Genomic DNA, 20,265 nt, shown 5'->3' on the forward strand with positions numbered 1-20,265 from the left:
AGTTTCCCAAAGATGCTGGTATAAAGGCTTTTATTCTGACTGGATGCCAATTTGAGCTTATTACATTTTAGGTAGTTTTGACTGATTGCTGGTACATTTCTCATGGTGATGCTATTGCATTATTGAGGTCATTGGAACGCACTCATGTATCTTCTTTTGTCTCATATGTCTTATTCACACAGTTACACCCTGCGAGTGGTGGGCAATGGGATCAAGGCTCAGACTGCAAACCCAGAAGTTAAAGTGAAGGGAACGGACCCTGTAATAAATCAGATCATAGATAAACTGAAACACATCAATCAGGTAAGACGCTTGTCTTTCTGTCTGTCTCTGGCCCATTGTCCCCCTTTTATGTTTTCCAGTATGCGTCTTTCTGTTCTGTACGGCTTACTTATTTCTCAGAGTTAACAAGTTAACTCTGGCCGGAAGGCCAGGATGATTATGTTTTCATTCCTGTGTGTGTGTGTGTGTGTGTGTGTGTGTGTGTGTGTGTGTGTGTGTGTGTGTGTGTGTGTGTGTGTGTGTGTGTGTGTGTGTGTGTGTGTGTGTGTGTGTGTGTGTGTGTGTGTGTGTGTGTGTGTGTGTGTGTGTGTGTGTGTGTAGTTGTGACTGTGTGTACTGCATGTCAGTCTGTGTGCGCAGCTAATCTTGGTAACCACTGGACCGATCACCGTCCAACTCTTTATGCTCATTGCCAGTACAGTAGGCCAAGAAAGGGACTTCACACTCCACAAATCTTTGAAATTGGCCTTGTGGTGGCGCTATACCAGGCCACTTTCGACCTATAACTCTTGAACCATAGGTATAGAATACTCATTTGCCTGGACACACACACGCACACGCACACGCACACTCACACTCACACTCACACTCTCACACACACACACACACACACACACACACACACACACACACACACACACACACACACACACACACACACACACACACACAGTATATCTTAATGAAATGAACTGCTCAAATGCACCGCTCACTTCAAACTGGGTTTCATTTTTATACTTTGACTATTCAAAAATAGCAAATATACAAATCTTTGCTTCTTGGGGGTCCCTGGAACAAAATATTTTGAGATGGGGGTTCACGGTCAAATACATAAAATTCTAGAGGTCCTCGACATTAAAAACGTTGAGCACCACAGATACAGTAAATAAACATACGTTTTTCAGAATATTTAGAAGACATTTTTAGGTCTTTTTCAGGTCTTAATGGGGTAAACACTTGGGGGGGGGGGGGCGCGCAAATGCAACGAATGTCAGTGTTTGTTGCAGAAACGTGATTTTCTCCCTTTTTTTCACCAAAGTAGGCACAAATTATCTCTGGAGTCATAAGAAGATGGGCGTCAAACAGGGGTTTGATATTCCATGTGGTTTGCCTGTAATTGCCTTCCAATTGGGATGGGCCTATTTCGTAGAAAAACACCATATGTCATGAATGCATAACCAATCAACCCCAAATTGGAATCATACGGTGTGTTGAGGGGCCTCCAATAGAGCAGCACCTCCAAAAGCACTTTCACTTCTGCCCAGAGGGTGCCACAAATGATAAAGTTGCACCGTATTCATATAAATGTTGTTTCACCCTAGCCTGGAAGCAGGCTAGTTTCACCCCGCAACTTCCTTGTGTCTGCATCCCATGATTTACGCAGCCCTGGCTAGGCAACCCATCCCGCTGGAGATATGCATACCTTTCTAGTTTTCATTAGTTTTGATTGCAACTTTAGTTTCCATTGAATTATCATCACAAACCCAAAGCTGCTGTTTTTATTTGTTTTGTGTTTTTTGTAATTCGATTAGAAGTGTTAACTACTTTACACCCTCGTCCATCTTGCTGGTAAGTAAGGTATAATAGAGCAATGGTCTCAAAACACAATCAACAAAGCACTCCAGGGATGAGAAAACCAAAACAAATCAATGAATACATATTTACAAATCCATTTGAGCCCTTTTGTGGGCGTTCAATTGTTGTTTGCCCCCTTTGACCAAATCAATGTTGTTTTTTCTGTCAGCCATCCCGGTTCTACACACTTCTATGCTGTTTGATAACGCTCTCTCTCCTAGGATGATTAGATTAGGACAACTTACTGTTCCCACCATCTCTGCTGCAAAAGCGACAGCAGTAGTAGCAGCCGTGGCTGGGTGTTGCGACAGCAGTAGTAGCAGCCCCGTGGCTGGGTGCTGCTTGAGCAGCCGTGGCTGGGTGTTTGAGCAGCCGTGGCTGGGTGTTTGAGCAGCCGTGGCTGGGTGTTTGAGCAGTCGTGGCTGGGTGTTTGAGCAGCCGTGGCTGGGTGTTTGAGCAGTCGTGGCTGGGTGTTTGAGCAGCCGTGGCTGGGTGTTTGAGCAGTCGTGGCTGGATGTTTGAGCAGTCGTGGCTGGATGTTTGAGCAGTCGTGGCTGGGTGTTTGAGCAGTCGTGGCTGGGTGTTTGAGCAGCCGTGGCTGGGTGTTTGAGCAGTCGTGGCTGGATGTTTGAGCAGTCGTGGCTGGGTGTTTGAGCAGCCGTGGCTGGGTGTTTGAGCAGCCGTGGCTGGGTGTTTGAGCAGTCGTGGCTGGGTGTTTGAGCAGCCGTGGCTGGGTGTTTGAGCAGTCGTGGCTAGGTGTTTGAGCAGTCGTGGCTGGGTGTTTGAGCAGTCGTGGCTAGGTGTTTGAGCAGTCGTGGCTGGGTGTTTGAGCAGCCGTGGCTGGGTGTTTGAGCAGCCGTGGCTGGGTGTTTGAGCAGTCGTGGCTGGGTGTTTGAGCAGTCGTGGCTGGGTGTTTGAGCAGCCGTGGCTGGGTGTTTGAGCAGTCGTGGCTGGGTGTTTGAGCAGCCGTGGCTGGATGTTTGAGCAGTCGTGGCTGGGTGTTTGAGCAGTCGTGGCTGGATGTTTGAGCAGTCGTGGCTGGGTGTTTGAGCAGTGCCATATCATGCCATGCCATGACTGGCCCCATTATAAATAACCCTATCCATAACCCTAACCCTAACTTGCTACACCACACCACTGCTTCACACTAACTTGAATAACTTGAAATAGCCGATCTACATGCTCACAACACCTCGCAACGCAAGGTGTTGTGAGCATGTAGATCTGCTATTTTCACAATAGAACCGTGTAATACAAATGTAATGCCTCAACTCTTAGTGCTCGAAGGGTGGGTGGGGGGAGGTCCCCCGTTAAAATATGATTATTTTGGGGGTTGCAGCCTGAAAAGGTTGAGAACCACTGGCTTGAGAAGCCGTGGCTGGTTGCTTGAACAGCGGTGCTGGTTTCCTCGTCTGCCCGCCTGGTTTCCCAAGAGGCAGGCTGCAGGCGAGGTCGTCTCTGTTGACCCAGTGCTGGCATCCCTCCCTGTCTAATTCACACCATCTGTGGGGCGTCGGAACACGTTGATGAATCCATATCACAGTCATTAGAGCTGCTTATCTGCCTCCCCGACGCGGGCAGCATTTATTTTTAAATCTTAGAGGTGTTTATGTCCTTGTGTTTGGAATGTATAAACTATGTATGGACTATTCGTACACAGGCACCTTCGAGTGTTTGTTTACTGCACAGACTACACCAGTCCCAAACAGTGCCGATCATCAACTAAATCATTTATAATCTGCTGAGGATAAATCCCGGTTGAAATTCAGCCCTAACCTCACAATAAGTTTGTGTTGCACCCAAGTATTTTGCTATAACTCAAGCCCTATTTGTTAGCATATCCTCTTGAGCTTGTAGATCTATTTCTTATGGCAACAATGTTGAATTTCTTTGAACATGAGCCCAAAATGATAGGGACTCCAGGCTTTAAACAACCTGTTCACCGTCATCATTTGACAGAGCTTTAAAAAACATGTTATTAAACAGTCTACACACCAAATCTTTTAGCTGAATATAGCTGATCTACAAATTCACGTGTTGCAATGTGACACATTGTGAGCTTGTAGATCAGCTATTTTCCTATTATGATATGCCCAGAATAGGGACACTAGAGTTCATGTGGTTATAAGGGCATTGCCTGTGTCTGAGAAAAGAAAAATTGAGCGATGGGAGGGAAATATGATGCAGACAGACCTCACATTCATCTCTCAAGGTGAAATTATTGCACTTATAAAAAAAACTCCAGCATTGAGCATTTGTTGAGAAGATAAGCGTGATCTATGCATGCAAAAGCTCATTTCATTTTTCTCCAACCAAATATCATGAATCTACTCCTGTTTCGTTTTATTTTACTTGACCTTGACTCGCAGATGCTCAGAAACCCCTGCAGTCTCCTTAAGCCCAAATGGAAACAAATCATTACTATTCAAAGCAGTGACTGCAGCAGAACACAAAACAGCAACGCAGCCTATTGACAAATTCATCATGCAATCTGAGAGTACAAACTCAGGATTTCATCATCTTGCTCATCAGCAGCTTCCTCCTATGAATTATTTGTTGACTCCTCTCCTCTCTGCTCACCCCCTCCCCCAATGTGGTAAAACCCATCAAGAATCTATAAGTAGGACCTGCCCCTGTGTCTCTCAATCAAAATCAGGGGCAAGCAGCTCCTTGCACAGACCGTGGGTTGAATTATTTACCAGTCATTGATGTCGTGGTTGACCAGCGGTTTTCTTTGTGAATTATTCATTTATCCTGTCCCCCTAGTTCACTGAATTAACTTTGAGAATGTGTCCACCTTTTATTGCTTGCATTCCAAACTTGGATGTGACATTGTGGCATTAGGCTGGCCCGAGACAGCTTAGGAGAAGGGTGAAATATAAGTATAACTTAATATTATTTAGCAGGCTACCAGAATGTGCTGCTATGGATGTGTCAGGGGAAAGAAACAAAGTGCACACGACCACGGGCAGAGCAGAGTCGATATAATGAATGTATTAAAAGGCAAGAAGAACAAGACTTACAGTGAGGTGAGGCAGGAAGAGGTCAAAACCAGGACAGCAGTCCAAAACAGGCAAACGAATCCAAATAGGGCGCGTCCACACACGAAGGCTCACAAGGCTGCGTAACGCATTACTCCATTAACTTTGAACTTGAGCAGCTAATGTGAGTGTCAACAATGTGACGTTCTTCCTGCGTTAAGGTCTGCCCCATTGGTAAGTGAGTGTCTCTACCGGGTGAGATTACAGCAGTGCTGAACCATGACCTGTATTGAACCCTTGAGCTTGTGACCCCACAAAGGCATAATGCGTCTTCGGTCAGACACCTATCGCCTCTTCCGGGTTATTCTCTTAACATGGGAGTGGTTGGGGGTCAATGCATCTGCCTCTGACTGTCTGAACGTATCCATAGGGAGCAGGACAAGCACACAGTACCTGGCAACTCGGAATTTGAAATATATAGAATACTGAAACGGAACACAAAACCACAGAATGCTACAGTAGGTTAGAGAGCTAAAGTAGCAATGCTTACAATCTTCTGACAGAGTGATGGGGAAGTTTGGCAGCAGCAGGGCTGACGAGGGGAAGTGGGAACAGGCGAGAGGTGGGCGGAGTGAGTCAGGAAACAGCAGAGCTAATGAATGCGGTTGTACAGGTGAGAGTGGGTCAGATAACTTTTCTAGATATCATTATTATTATTTGAACATTCTTGGGATTGAGTGCCATGAAATAAATGCATGGATAAATATGAATTAATGCTAACACTTTTGGTAATTACATTACAATATGACATTTATTTCAGGTCTAAATGTGTCTATTTTCTATCAACAACATTAAAAGTGATCTCTTATTGGCTGCAATTTTCCATAGGTCATAGGTAGTCGTATATCATCAAAACATGCTATGTTTGTTTTATTTTCTTCAGCAAGGGACCGTAGAAAGTACTCATTGTGCAGTATGTCCCATGTCAACATCTTTCAAATGCATAAAGATATTTGAAAATAGCAGATTTTTCACAATGCATCGCAAATGGCCAAAATGTATTTAGGGCTGAAGTGGTTAATGTATGTTTTGTAATAATAATCAATCTACAAAGTAACTAGTAACTTAAGTTTTCAAATAAATTTAGTGGAGTAAAAGTACAATATTTGGATCCAAGATGTAGTGGAGTAGAAGTAAAAGTATTGGAAATTGGAAATACTCAAGTACAAATAACAAAAAAATGTAGGCATACTTAAGTACAGTACAGCACTTAAATAAACATACTTGGTTACATTACACCACTGCATATTGATCAGGATAGCAGAAATAGTGGTGTTTTGGCTCTTTACTTTAAAATGGACAGTGTTGTAGACACACGTTTTCTTTAACTATATAAATCATGTTTTCTTTTCCCCAATCATATACAGTAATAAATGATCATGCAAGGTTACATGTCCATCCTAAGGTTCGTTGCAGCAAAGTATGAGACATATACAGTACATTAAAAGAAGAAAAAACAGCTAAAAAACTATTTAGTTGTGCAACTGTAGATTCATTTGAAAATGATGTATTCTTATTCATGTTGGAGATTCATGTTTGTGTAAAAGTTGCATGATCTTTCATCATAAATCATAATTTCATTCATAAATACTTAAAAAAAAGAGCCATAGGAATTGTAAATAAAACACCTTACAGAGAACCAACTAACCAACTCTTTACTAAACTAAAAGCACTAAAATGTAAAGATCTGGTTGACCGTAGTCTCTCGAGGACAGACTTCTATGCTCTGCAGAAGTGAAAAGGACCAACCTTTTCTTTGACGATGGCTAGCCAGATTGGGTTGACAAAAAAAGGATTATTACCGATCCCAAAGTTTGTTCCAAATGAGAAAGTAAATACATTTGAGAGGAGTCTGTTTAAAGTCTGTTAGTGAAGACAAATGTAAAATATCACTGTATTTCTTTCTGTTAAAGGGGTTACTCTTTAGAACAAATGCAGAGAATCATTTAAACAAAGTGTGACGTGGAATATGTTTATAGCTAGTTAGGTACATCAGATGTAGGTTTTGATTTGGAGCATCATTTTGACCGTCTTGTTTGTTTGTTTGTTAAATAAATGAAAAATGTAATTCATCGTGTCAGTGTGTAATTGCACGTTTTCAGCTGTGTACAGAGTGGGAGTGTATGCACACACCCCTCAGGCTGCCAGGCTCAATTTTCCGGTGATGGAGAAAAAGGTCAGACGGATTCTAGAACAAGAACTTGTTGATCCAACCCCCCCCCCCCCCCCTCCCCCCCTCCCTCTCTCTCCACAAATTAGCCGTTTTTTGACTACAGCTATTAGCCCGACACAACACAGCACAGCACGACACCGCACTGCACCAAAATGATATACCGGTACCAGAAAAGAAGTTGCATGGGAAAAGAATCAGATGACAAAACGATGAATTTTCAACAGCAAAAGGTCTACCATACAGGGAACTACTTAGCCAAAGTATGACCTTGATAAATATAAATATAACTAGCCTACTCTACAGAGAAAACGTTAAGCACCTGGATTAATTTCTTCATAAATGACTTCTCTGAGAGAAAAAGTGTGACAGAAGAGCAAAAGAAAGGGACAGATACCCAGGAAAAACTAGCACACATGCAGGGAATTAGCATGTATCTTCCCCCTTTTTTCCCTTGCAGTTTCATTGATTAACAATCATATAGACATGATATATGGCTCTTTTTATACAAATTGACTGACCATCAGTTCAATTCAGAGATGGAGACCACATTGGGACCTTTTTGTTCTCATCCACATCACAGACATGATCAATGCTTCTTGTTATGTTTGCAGATTTTAATAGTTTGGGCAAAACTTTTGCATGTAAACATTTTATTTACCAAGGTACCCAAGATATATTTATGAACCAGTGGGATATTTTAGATTAAAAGTTTCTTCATGACATGCAAAAAAAGTGGTTTGGTTCATCAGACATGTTTGAACTAGTTCATGTAGAAAGTGAACTTTCCCAACACTGTCCCTTTATGCCCATACATGGAGATCTCAGTCTGTATCTGCCAGTCCTTGTCCCTTTATGCCCATATATGGAGATCTCTGTCTCTGCCAGGCTTTGTCCCTTTTATGCCCATATATGGAGATCTCTGTAACTATCAGTCCTTGTCCCTTTTGTGCCCATATGTGGAGCTGACTGATTTGTTTGTGCCTGATGCCAATGACGACACATTGAGGTTAGACAACACACTCCCATATAGCTACATTGGGAATGGGAACTGAGTCTTAGTGACATGAGTATGACATCAGAGGTCCACTGGTCTACTGGCCGGTCCTTCCCTAAGCTAAGGATTATATTTTTATTATGGGACACAGAGGGTTCCAGAGGGGTCCCCAGTTCGATCCCGGGCTCCCCCAGAGTTAGTGTCGAAGAGTCCTTGAGCAAGACTCTGAACCCCTAGTTGCTCCCGGTGAGCAGGTTGGTGCCTGGTTCCATGGTTTCCTCCGCCATCGGTGTATGAATGTGTGTGTGAATGGGACGGGTGAATGTAATGCACAATCTCTGTGAAGCGCCTTGGAAGGTGCTATATAAATGCACCATTTACCATTTACAGTTAAAAAACTCCTCATTTATCTTACTGGCTTACATTGGCAATATTTAATATGAACACCCATATAACATCAGTGTGGATGCCCACATAATTATAGTTATTAGAGAGAATAAAATGACAGTGCAACAGTGCTAAATAGCAGCAGGAAACAGAAAATTGTCTTAAAAGCTTTTTTAAAAGAAGTAGCAGCATGACCTAAGAAGTCTGGGTGGTTCATGAAATGTATTTTGACCCTAAACCATTCAGTGCTTTATAGCCCAACAGAAGTATTTTGAAATCAATCCTTTGACAGACAGGGAGCCAGTGTAACGATCTAAGAGCTGAACCACTTTCTTGGTATTAGTAAGGACTTGCGCAGTTCAAGTGGGGGGGCTGAGGGAGGGGGGGGGGGGCTGTAAAGATACCATTACAGTAGTCAAGTCTACTGAAGATGAATGAAATTGTCAAGACATCAGACATGCACTGATGCACAACACACGCTTAGTCCCGCAAAATTAGCATGCATGTGTAGCATTTTTCTTTTGTGTGAAAATGGGTGTGCGCCAAGCCCCCAGAACCACGATAGAACGTTGAAGCTTCCAGCCTGGTGGTCAAACCTGGGATTGCAGTTAAACGCTCCTGCGTGTGCTAATGCTAATGCTAATGCTAATGCTACTGCGTACCCTAGTGCGCCTGCTCGGTGCTCAACACTTCCGGAAAATTGGCCTATCCACAAGTTTCCCAACAAGCTTACTGGGGAAAAATGTGAGCTTCACTTCCTCTACACAGCTGATTCAAATAACTGAACAAATCACCAAGTAATCACCATGCAGAGATTCACAGCAGCACAACCAATCATATGAAACGGCTAAGAGGACAGGAAGTGATGCCCACCTTTCATGCAAAGGCTCATGGGACATAGGAAACTTGTGTATATATCTAGGCCAATTCTACTACTTCCGGGTGATTCAAACACCACTGAGAAACTTGCATTGAAATAAATAGCTGGGGGCAGGGCAGTCCGCCCTCTGTTATACTGTATTTTACCTCTATGGTGTGCGCAGGGCAATTCAGTTCCTTTTTCACAGTCACTGCCTTGAGAAATTGTGCTAATGTAACAGCAAAACATTTGTTATGTCTAAATGGATAGAGGCATTATAGTACCAGTAAGACTCCCTAATCGGGAGATAAGCGACCGTAGGTGGCTTATCTCCACAAATAGGGCAAAAATTTGTTTTTCCAAAATCTTCCTGATCCATGTTGATGACATGAGTGTAGACATGCTGTGTAGTGATATTCGTGATTTTAGGGCAAAAACTGTAGGAGCAGTGTCCAAAAATGTGTTTTAAAAATAGGCCTGAAGGTGGCGCTAGAATAGGGCCATGTGAGAAATGAGGGGTGGGGTCTCCGCGTTGCCTTGGCGGACGAATAGGTACCGGCCCCGGCTCTCCCGGACGCTCCTAGCCCGAGTTACGGCATTTTATGTGCGCTGCAGTGGCAGGGGGTCCTCCACTGGGGGCGCCACCACTTTTGCATCTGTTCTGGAGCACCAGGAGTCGGTGGTCCCCGGGAATTCCCCGTGAGCAGCCCCATTGGGGTGGTCATTTGGTCATTTTTGCACATTTGGTCATTTTTTACATCTGGGGGTCCGGGGGTCCTTGGAGGTTGTAGTTTGGCAGGCAAGGAGTGTGTGTGTAAAATCTGGCATGGATCGGGTCAACGGGTGTGGAGATATAAGCAGGGAAAAAGTGTGACGTGTGACGTGTGAGCACATTTGGTCATTTTTTACATCTGGGGGGGGGCTCCGGGGGTCCTTGGAGGTTGTAGTTTGGCAGTCAAGGAGTGTGTGTGCAAAATTTGGCATGGATGGGGGCAACGGTTGTGGAGATATGAGCAGGGCAAAAGTGTGACGGACTGACTGACCCACAGACAGCCGGTGGAGGTTTTGGTAGTAAATGCGACCTACCGGTACGGTCGCAATTATATTGGATGCCATTTCTATCCCATCTGCATGAGTCTGAATCTACTATAGCAGCATCTGTTTTATGAGGAGAAAATACATTCCTCCAATCACAGCAGCCTAGTTGTTGCCAAGAGTCCTTCAACAGACTGTATAGCAGATAGTTCATGGCACATTCTATATTTGGTAATTTTTACTTTTATACTGTATTTTTTTCCCCTTCTTTTTTTGAGCAGTTATAGGTACTAGGGATGGGGCGATAATCCTTATTATCGTTTATCCTAATAAAAATCACTCACAATAATCGTATTGCAGAGATTTGATTCAACATGCACTGGATTCAATTCACTTTTTCTTAGGTTGATCTCTGTACCACTTGAACCCTCTATATAATTGGTAAAGCGGACCTAATTTAATTGATAGTCTTTTTTTGTCACTCTCTACCAAATCCCGTTGCCAAAAATAGCCGATCTAAAAGATCACAACGCGACACGTTGTGAACTTATAGATCGTCTATTTCTGGCAAACATTCCGCCCCAGAATATGGATGCTGCCTGGGGTTCAAGTGGTTTAACAAAAGTGTAATTTTAAACATAATTTGATTTATCGCGATATTATCCTAAATCGCTCAGACTTGCTAGGACTTGCGATGTAAAAAAGACTGTAAAAAGACTTATTTGCGATGTTCCTTTTAGGCAGGGTGCTTAACTGTACTTGTACTGTACTACATTCTTTAATGTATTGACTATACTGTTCTCCACTTTTGTCTAATAAAATACTCAATCAATCAATCAATCAATCAATCGTGACATGAAATCTGCATATGGTCCCATCCCTAACCCTTACCCTGTTTTTTTATTTATTTTCTAATTCTTTAATAAAAGCATATTTAATATACACATTTCTCTGACAATTGTTCAACAGCAGTAGCCATTTACCCATTTGATCTCATGTTTCTACTGTAGCTTACTGGCCCCCAAGACAAATGCTTTGAATAGAACATGCACATGAAAAAAAAGTAATCCTTCCCCCTGGGCACTACCAGGAACTGCATTTCCCGGAAACATTTAAGTCTAGATAACATAGATCCTTCCAACCATATCCACATGTTTGAGCAGCTTAATATAAATGCAGGACTTCAGACAAGTACCAGCAGCATAGCAGAAATAAAACCCAGCTCTAAAGATAACATCCGCTGCCTGCAGTGGTCTTAATTAGTCCACTCCACCGTCTGCATATATATTTCATGTAATTTATGACATTATCTTAGGCACAACAGTAGTGACAAAATGAGCTATATTGTCCAGTATGTATTTTGGTCCTGCATGCTAACAATTCAAAGAAACAAAGATGTTAAAATCATAACTGCTGTATTAAAGCAAATGTCGCTCTTGAGGTTGTGCAGTTACACTGTAATGACAGCTGTGATTATCAATGACATGGGCCCTTGTGTCAACGACACAAGGGCTGATATCAGCGGCGGTGGAACTTAGGTGAAAGGAGTACTCACATTTTGTACCTAAGTAAAAGTACCAATACCACAATGTAGACATACTCTGTTACAGATAAAATTCAGTTATTCAACTTAAGTAAATATACTTATGTACCGAAAGTTATAGTTAAACCACTTATATATTCTTTCACCTCTCTTTCTTTGCCTTTCTCTCTGTTGGTTTATGTTTCTATTTTTCACACATTATACACTTTTTACGCGTGCGCGCGCACACACACACACACACACACACACACACACACACACACACACACACACACACACACACACACACACACACACACACACACACACACACACGCAAATATGCACACATATTCAGTGTTGTTAGTTAACCGAGGGAAAAATGCTGTTATCCCATTCATCTCCTTGGAAACTGTCGTCTTCAAGCTTTCATGTTTTTCTCATGCCATATCTCGTTTTTGTACCCTGTGCACTGGCCAGTTACTGCAAGATGCAATTTCCTCTGTAGATTGAGATCAGAGGATAAAATATTACGGTGTCCTACAGTATAGGCCTAGGCCTACTGTAAATCTTCCTGGACTGTGAAGCAAACCCTTCAGCTCCCATGTCTAGTGGAAATGCACCATAGTCCATGATCAAAGATCACTGCTCCCGGATGCTACCGTACACAATTAAAAGTTTAACCAAACACAGCACCTTACTACTTGTGGTTTTATAGTCACTTCGTTGTTATAGCTGAGAAATAGGGAGCTCGGCAAGGCTATATCACCAGCATAGATTTGTTCTAGCTCCCCCGTGGCTCAGCTGTGGCATTAGCCCTGACATATCTACTCCCCTGTATCGAGCCACGACAGTAACTAATTAGCATAGACACTACCTTTCTGATCAACACAAAGCACTCTCTCTTGTCCTCTGTGATTCGCCATGAATTTAAATGAGGCAATTAGAGCAAGCATTTTGCCTGGTACAGAGTTCACTAAGCCTTTGATTGAGATTCGACTGCAGGGCAATATAGTATATAGAGTTTCGTTGCCCTGCAGGCCTCTGAGGATGAGAATAGTGGGCTTCCTCTTAACTCACGCTGTAAAATATTTTCCCCTGATGATAGCGGATGATGGTATACAGGCTAAATACAGGCTATGTTTCCCCAAAAATCTATTAGATCAATGTTCATATGAAATCAAATATTGTCACAGGGGTGACATACAGTACACAGTATACAGAATCTGTTGATGTTGTATCCTTCAATAACTAACTAACTACTATAAGATAGAATTGAATGCCCTGAAAATAGACTGGCCAGAACATGGCCCTTTGAATTCATTCATGTTTCGTGTGCAGTAATCCTTTTTTTCTTAATTATAAAGTGCATGTTTTTCATTTGCAGCTGTTGCAGGGGAAATCAATTCCTAAGTTGGGGACATTGGATCAGATCGAAACGGGAAGTGGAGATGCTGAAGGACACTACAGTGGTGACTGTGATGATGAGGATGGTTGCAGCGGTTCAGGGGGTGGCGAGGTGAAGAGGAAGGTCCTCAGAGTCTCCAAATGTAAGTCACCGTTGGCCTCCATGGCCCTCTATTGCAGTGGTTCTCAACCTGTGGGTCGGGACCCGATGAGCCAATCTACCTGTACATGCTCACCGATCTACATGATGAGCCGATCTACATGCTCAGTGATCTACATGATGAGCCGATCTACATGCTCAGTGATCTACATGATGAGCCGATCTACATGCTGACAACGTGTGAGGCGGTGTGAGCATGTAGATCTGCTATTTTTACAATATAACTGTGTCATACAAAATGTAATGGCTCAATTCTTAGCGCTCGTCAGGGTGGAGGGTCCCCAGTTAAAATATGATTATTTACAACAAAGTTTTTCAAATTGGGGTGCTAGTACTCCAAGCTTTTAGTTTTGTCTGATATTGGCTAACAATTTATCCCATGTTCATGTAATTTGTGATCTAATAAATTACCTTCGATTTGAAACCTGAATCCAACAATGAATGTGAAGTTTAAGGTCAAACAAAGTCTGTAATAAATCTGCCAACCCTCGTTTTCATTATTATGTGTTAATGCAGGGTCTTTCCAATTGACACATAACCGCATTTTTTACGGGGTTAAGTTCAGATCAAAAAAAGAAAAAGTGCAATATAGACCTAAGTGGTAGCCTGATCTCAGACTCAGCTCACGCAGTAGTCTGAAACTGTGCCCTATTCTGAGCGATTTACGGGGGAGGGACTTTTTTGCGAGCGTGCACGTGTGCGTCCGCGCGCGAGTGATCACGACGCACGGTGATCGCGACGCACGGTGGACGCGACGCAGGGTCGCGGAGTGTGTGTGTGATTGTGTGTGTGTCTCTGTCTGTGCCAGTGACTGCTTCCACACAGAACTGCGACCAGAAACATGTAATCAACATTACAGCTTGGTGAAATCAGCGCGCGCGCGTGTGTGTGTGTGCCTTCCTCTGCCTGCCTGTGTGTGTGAACTTCATTTGAATCGTTTCAACTGCTGCGCGGATTGGATATTCGTTAGACCCACCCCCACCCCCCGCGCTCATTGGAGCAGCCAAAAATAAATGCCGATTCATGTACTCAGCTCCAGACCAGAGAAAGAGTCCACTCTGAGAGTGGGTGGGGTCTATGGTCTGGAAGCAGGCTACCTAAGTGGTGCAGTTTGGTATCACTATATCTCTGCAACATTTGCTCCTGTCTCCATTTCATGAAATCATGACATATATAATAATACTTATTAAACATAATGGTTGCTCTCGGGCAATTATTTCAATCAAAGCCTATCATTTTAAAAAATAGTGTTCCCTTTAGGTGACATCTGCATTGTATGATATATTATGTTCTCATTTTGTATCGCCTTTCACTCTTTGTTTCTCTAAGCCTCTCGTCGGCTTCTCGTTTGGTCTCCATCAGACATGCTAACAACCTGATTAATCACCCTATCTCACACGGCCCAGGGTAGTGCAGTGGAGGTCATCCAAACAGACTGTTCCGGCTATGTAAATGTTTCCTCTACTGCCTGTCAGTCTTATTCAAGCCCTGGTATCTCAAGGAAGATGCTGATAATTGTTTAAGCATTAGAAAGCTGACGTCTATCACCACTTGCTTTTTGTAAAAGCTACCATCACAAATACTCTTGAGCGGACCCTGCTTTTCCTGTCAGACAACACTGTCTGTCTCCCAAAGTCATACTGAATCTGTTTGTACTAGTAACCTCTACATACCATCTGTCCACTACTTTATGACCCTTGGTCAAATGATAATAATAACTGTATTCATAAAGCACTACTTTACATAAAACTGAAGAAATAAAATAAATATAGCAACAGGAAAACACCTCCAATGAGCACAAGGGAAAGCGCTTTTGGAGGTGCACTGTACAGAGGCCCCTCAACATGTGATTCCAATTTGGGGATGTTGTTCATGATATTATTGACATTTGTTTTAAGACCCACCCACCAACACATTTTGACAGCAGCTACAGGCAAACAGTATGGAGTATCAAATCCTGTTCGTTGTGACATGACTCAAAATACATTTCTTACCCAATTTGGTGAGAAAAAAAAATCAACAATAACATTTGTAGGGTTCGTGGCTCCCATGGGTGTAAGTGAAATTGCTTTTCGCTCTCTGTTTTTGTAGGCCCCTCAATGTGTTAGTCAAAATTTCTCCGGCTCTCCCAGACTTTGAAAGGAAATCAAAGCCAATCGGGATGGAATATGAAAAGTCTAAATGATGGAGTATAAACAAAAAGTGTGTTTTGAAGAAATGCTAATAATTATACAATTTCTTTTGAAGAATCAATAACACTAGTGACTAGTCCATACCCACTACCAGGGATGTGCGCAAGTATTTTGCAGACTGAGTTATGTATGGGGCAAGACGATCCAAGCATGACAACAGATCCCATAGGCCTAACAGGCCTTGATTTTTGATTACACAAAACCGCTAATAAACAGCCTCCATTTTGGGAAAGTGAAAACTGAAAAATGGGTGTCGTCATTTTATGCATATGTTCAATGTCCGTGTGCAAGTTGAGATCAATTGCTCAACCCACTGAGGAGAAGCATGGGACAGACGGCCTTTCCTTGTGACTGACTGACTGACTGATGGACAGAGGTTTCTTTAATATACCGGTAATATAAAAAGTCATGATGAAAATGGTATTTTTGGTGGTATTAGAAGAGGTAGCAAAACTTCAGTGACAAACCCCTTCAGACGTTCTGTCTGACTGCAGTCTCCACTCTGGTCTGTGCAGATGAAGACCATGGTGGGTGTATCTCCACAGATGGCAGGTTATCCCACCTGGCTGTCACTTCAGAGTCAAACTAAACACACTCTGTCTACGCGCTTAAAGTTGGAGCCCATGAAAAAAAAAAAAAAAACTACAACTCTGTACCTGTATTTAGAACAGTTCCTACTACATCTGTAGCAGTCACAGCCAGGGGCGTCATACGGGAGGGGGGGAGTGGGGTGCCGCGCTGCAAGCTTGTAGATCAGCTATTTTTGAAAAGTCGTGAAAATGTGTGCAAGTCTTTGAATATATACCGTATGTCTTTTTTAAGCAAACATTTGTAATTCAGATTTTGATTCTGGTTGGTCCCTGGAACTAAATATTTTGAGATGGGGGTCCGTGGCCAAATACATAACATTTTGGGGGTCCTTCACATGAAAAGGTTTGAGCACCACTGACATACATAAAGTTCAGGAGGAGGCACGCACATCCCATAAAAAGTTTCAGGTGCTGGACAAAAATACGTACTTAGGAGGAAGAGGAAAGTCCGCACACTGATTCGGAGCTACGAATCAGTGTGCGGACTTTCCTCTTCCTCCTCACCACTGACATACAAACATAGGTTTTTCAAAAAACCTCAGAAGAATTTGAAATATTCAAAGATATTTTTTCAAAAATAGCAGATCTACAAGGTCGCAGCGCGGTACTCGTTGCCACGCTGTGAGCTTGTATATCTGCTATTTTTCAATAGTTAAAGCACAAAATGATGCGTAATCATGCGTTCCCAGTCTAAATGGGTTAAAACCCCTCCCCCTATGAAGAACATTCATGGGGGGCCCGCAGTGAATCCTTGTACCCAGAATTTGGTGCGACACCCCTGAGCTCAGCAGAGATGCACTGCAGAGATGAACAGCAGGATTTACACTCCACGGCTCGATGCAAAACTTCCGCGGCGACCACCTGGCGTTCCATCCAACTGTAGTCTCTCCACTCGTATCTATGCAGACCAAGACTATGGCAGGCGTCGCTTTGCTGATGGCTGCAGGTTTAGCCCCCCGGCTGTCACTTCACAGTCAAACTAAACGCACTCTGTCTACACTCAACAGTCCCAAACCCACACCCAGTAGAGCTTGTTAATCAGCGCGCCGTTCACAGTTCGACATGAATTAATACACAATAATCTCTGTATGCTCCATGCACCATGCTGCTCCCTCTTTCCCCTGATCACTTTCTCCTGTGAACAGGCAATTACTGTTATACTTGAAAAAGGATCGAAACATCGCATCTGCTGCTGTTTGCCATAAATACAAGTTGGAGGATTTAAAAAGTGAGTTGCGAGCCCCCATCTAGTTTTCACTCAGGAATTACTTTTTAACATTAAGATACTGAACCAACCTTGAAATATCTTAAACAAAATAAAAACATATAGGAATTGTAAGAGACTGTCTGAGATAAGGCCCCTCCACCTTTAGGCCAGTCAATCTAAGCTAAAAAAGGGCCTGACCCAAAAGAAATTGCAATATTAATGGTTCAAGGTTTTTTATGATCCTTAGGGTCATCCAAATAACATATTAAAAGTTGTGAATGATATATTTAGTGGATCAAGGTAAATTCAGGGGGTTCAAGTTTGGGTCCATTTACTTACTATACAGGAAAAAAAGACCCCCCAAAAAATCTTCTTTAACTGTTCTGCTGCCCTTGACGACGCTCACCGTCAGTGAAAGGGTTAATACCATGGCGCCGTTGACGGCGAGGACTGTCAATCTTACTGTATATACAGTAAAGATATTATTACTTACTGTACGTCGCTCCGGTCCCGCCCGCATCGGTAATGTCCGCGATTTGTTTACAACGCACGTCGGGCGTGCACGCGAAGTTAACGTCCTCCATAGTAAATCCATTGAGAGGCCCATAAAGAGACTTCATTTTCTCCAAAAGGGACATTCTTATACAAAGGATGGTCTCCACTCTCCATACTATACACAAAAGCTGGGCGCAGCCATGTTCTCTTCTGGGCTCACACTGTCATGTGACTAGATGACGTAATCGTTGCCGTCAAGTGATAATCCAAAAAAACAAAAACAACCCCCTTCCGGCCCTTCAAAATAATAGCGGCGGCCTATGGAGGAAACGGCGTGGCACCGAGGCACCAAGCAAACCTTCAGATTAAGAGGCAGTAGTTGTGTTAAGTAGCATGTGAGGGGTCTGACTAGGGGTTTTTCATGATTCTGAATCCATTGCAAGCATTTATTTTGCACAAAAAACATTCCTCAGGCTAAAAACGGACCCATAGAACTATGGTATAGTGATGATGAGTCATCACTTTTCTGGGGTCAGCTCCGTTTTGTGGTGTCCGTTTCTACCCCGACGAATGTTTTTTGTGCAAAACGAATGCTTGCAATGGATTCAGGATCATAAAAAAACCCTAGTTAGACCCCTCACATGCTACTTCAAGAGATTCTTTGGGGGTCTTTCTTTCCTGTATAGTAAGTGAATGGACCCAAACTTGAACCCCCTAAATTTATCTTGATCCACATATATAATTCACAACTTTTAATATGTTATTTGGATGACCCTAAGGATCATAAAAAACCTTGAACCATTACTATTGCAGTTTCTTTTGGGTCAAACATTAGATTGACTAGCCTACTTGGGCCCTAGTAACTCAGTCCCACTTCCCCCCGCCCTTGTGACGCCCCTGTGCCCCGAATCGTGAAGATGGACTGGGAGGGCTGTGTTCCTCTTGGACCACAAGTCATGCACTAGTGCACTTCTCTTGACATCATAGGTTGCAGGATAGCATTCCATGATTGTTTGACTGCCAAGACATTAAAAACAATATCAATCTCTTTAAGAATATGATTTTATTTCCACATAAGTAAAAGTAAAATCCTGGGAAGTTGTCTCTGTTTTGGCCACTGTTGGACATTATGGCCTTTCAGTGAGAATTTCAGTGTCTCAAGTCATTTAGTCATGGTGCATAAACTAAACAGACTGTATTTTGAATATAATTTGTAACATAGTTTCCTTGTATGAATGTTGATGAGATGAACAGTAATTCGACAACAGAAGGTAAATTAATGAGAGTCTTTGCAGTGGTTTAATTTACAGTTGCATAAAAGGTAAACTGGGATCTGGTGTCTTTATCCGGTACAATGCTCACATTTTCTGTGACCAATCAGCAATGCCTGCAGTATAATGACTGAAGCTTCTTCCCGTTTCAACCTCAGCCAGAAGCTCCAGTATTCTCGTGTTGTTATCTGGTTCTTTATGGCTCAGCTCAGATACAAAGAGTGCTCTTGGCATGAGAGGTGTATTGTAAGACTTCTGACAGACACAGTGGCAACAGAAGAGAGACAAAAATAGATTTTCTGAGAGTAAGCACAACGAGGTGAAATGGAGGAAGGCCCCTTTAGCAAACTTTGTATTAATTAATGGTGTCTCAGCAGGATATTACTGGATATGATTCCAACCTCATTAAATGCCTGTGAATATTGAAGGCTTAGAAAGAGCTCTTCTTTACAAAACACCTCTGCTATCTAGGATCAGCCTGGTGATGACTGGTGTAGCACTATTCAATTAGAGGAATCCAAAGAGAATGAGCTGTCTATAGCAGGTGTCTGTACAGTATGTCCCCACAAAAGCAGACCAATCATCGGTGTAACTCACTGTAGAGCAGTGGTTCTCAACCTGTGGGTTGGGACCCCCAGGGGGGTTCCGCAAATTATTTTGGAGGGTCCCCAGATGTTAAGCTAACTGCTAACATTGTTTTCTCACTCAACAGTAAACAAACCAACATAAAGTTAAATGTATAGAGGGTATCTGCACATTTCTAAAGTGACAATTTAAGGATTTTTAAGACCTTTTTAGTGGTCAAACATTGGTCAAATCGTCAAATATTAGAGGCTGAAATTGTGAAAATTGCAGATTGCGAGGCGTGGTGAGCATGTAGATTGCCTATTTTCACAATGGAATAGATCGAGTCAAACTAAATGTAATATAACTCCTACAATTCCAAGTGCTTGTGCAGGGTGGCGGGTCCCCAGTTAAAATAGGATTATTTTGGGGGTCGCGGCCTGAAAAGGTTGAGAACCACTGCCGTAGAGAACGGACTAGCCCTGTCACCCAACATTTGATTTTGTTAACT

General features: G+C 42.7%; 1 protein-coding gene across 1 annotated transcript in view; it reads left to right on the plus strand.

The window, feature by feature from the left end:
* The window catches only part of gpc5a (glypican 5a), a 135,770-nt gene that overhangs the window by 85,353 nt on the left and 30,152 nt on the right, over positions 1 to 20,265 (plus strand). The window contains exons 7-8 of the mRNA XM_080729865.1: positions 183 to 303; positions 13,256 to 13,418. Coding sequence (XP_080585991.1) covers positions 183 to 303; positions 13,256 to 13,418 — 284 coding nt within the window. The remainder of the gene's footprint in view (positions 1 to 182; positions 304 to 13,255; positions 13,419 to 20,265) is intronic.

Source organism: Nannobrachium achirus, assembly GCF_963921795.1.
Source record: "Nannobrachium achirus genome assembly, chromosome: 7".
Lineage (NCBI taxonomy): Eukaryota > Metazoa > Chordata > Actinopteri > Myctophiformes > Myctophidae > Nannobrachium > Nannobrachium achirus.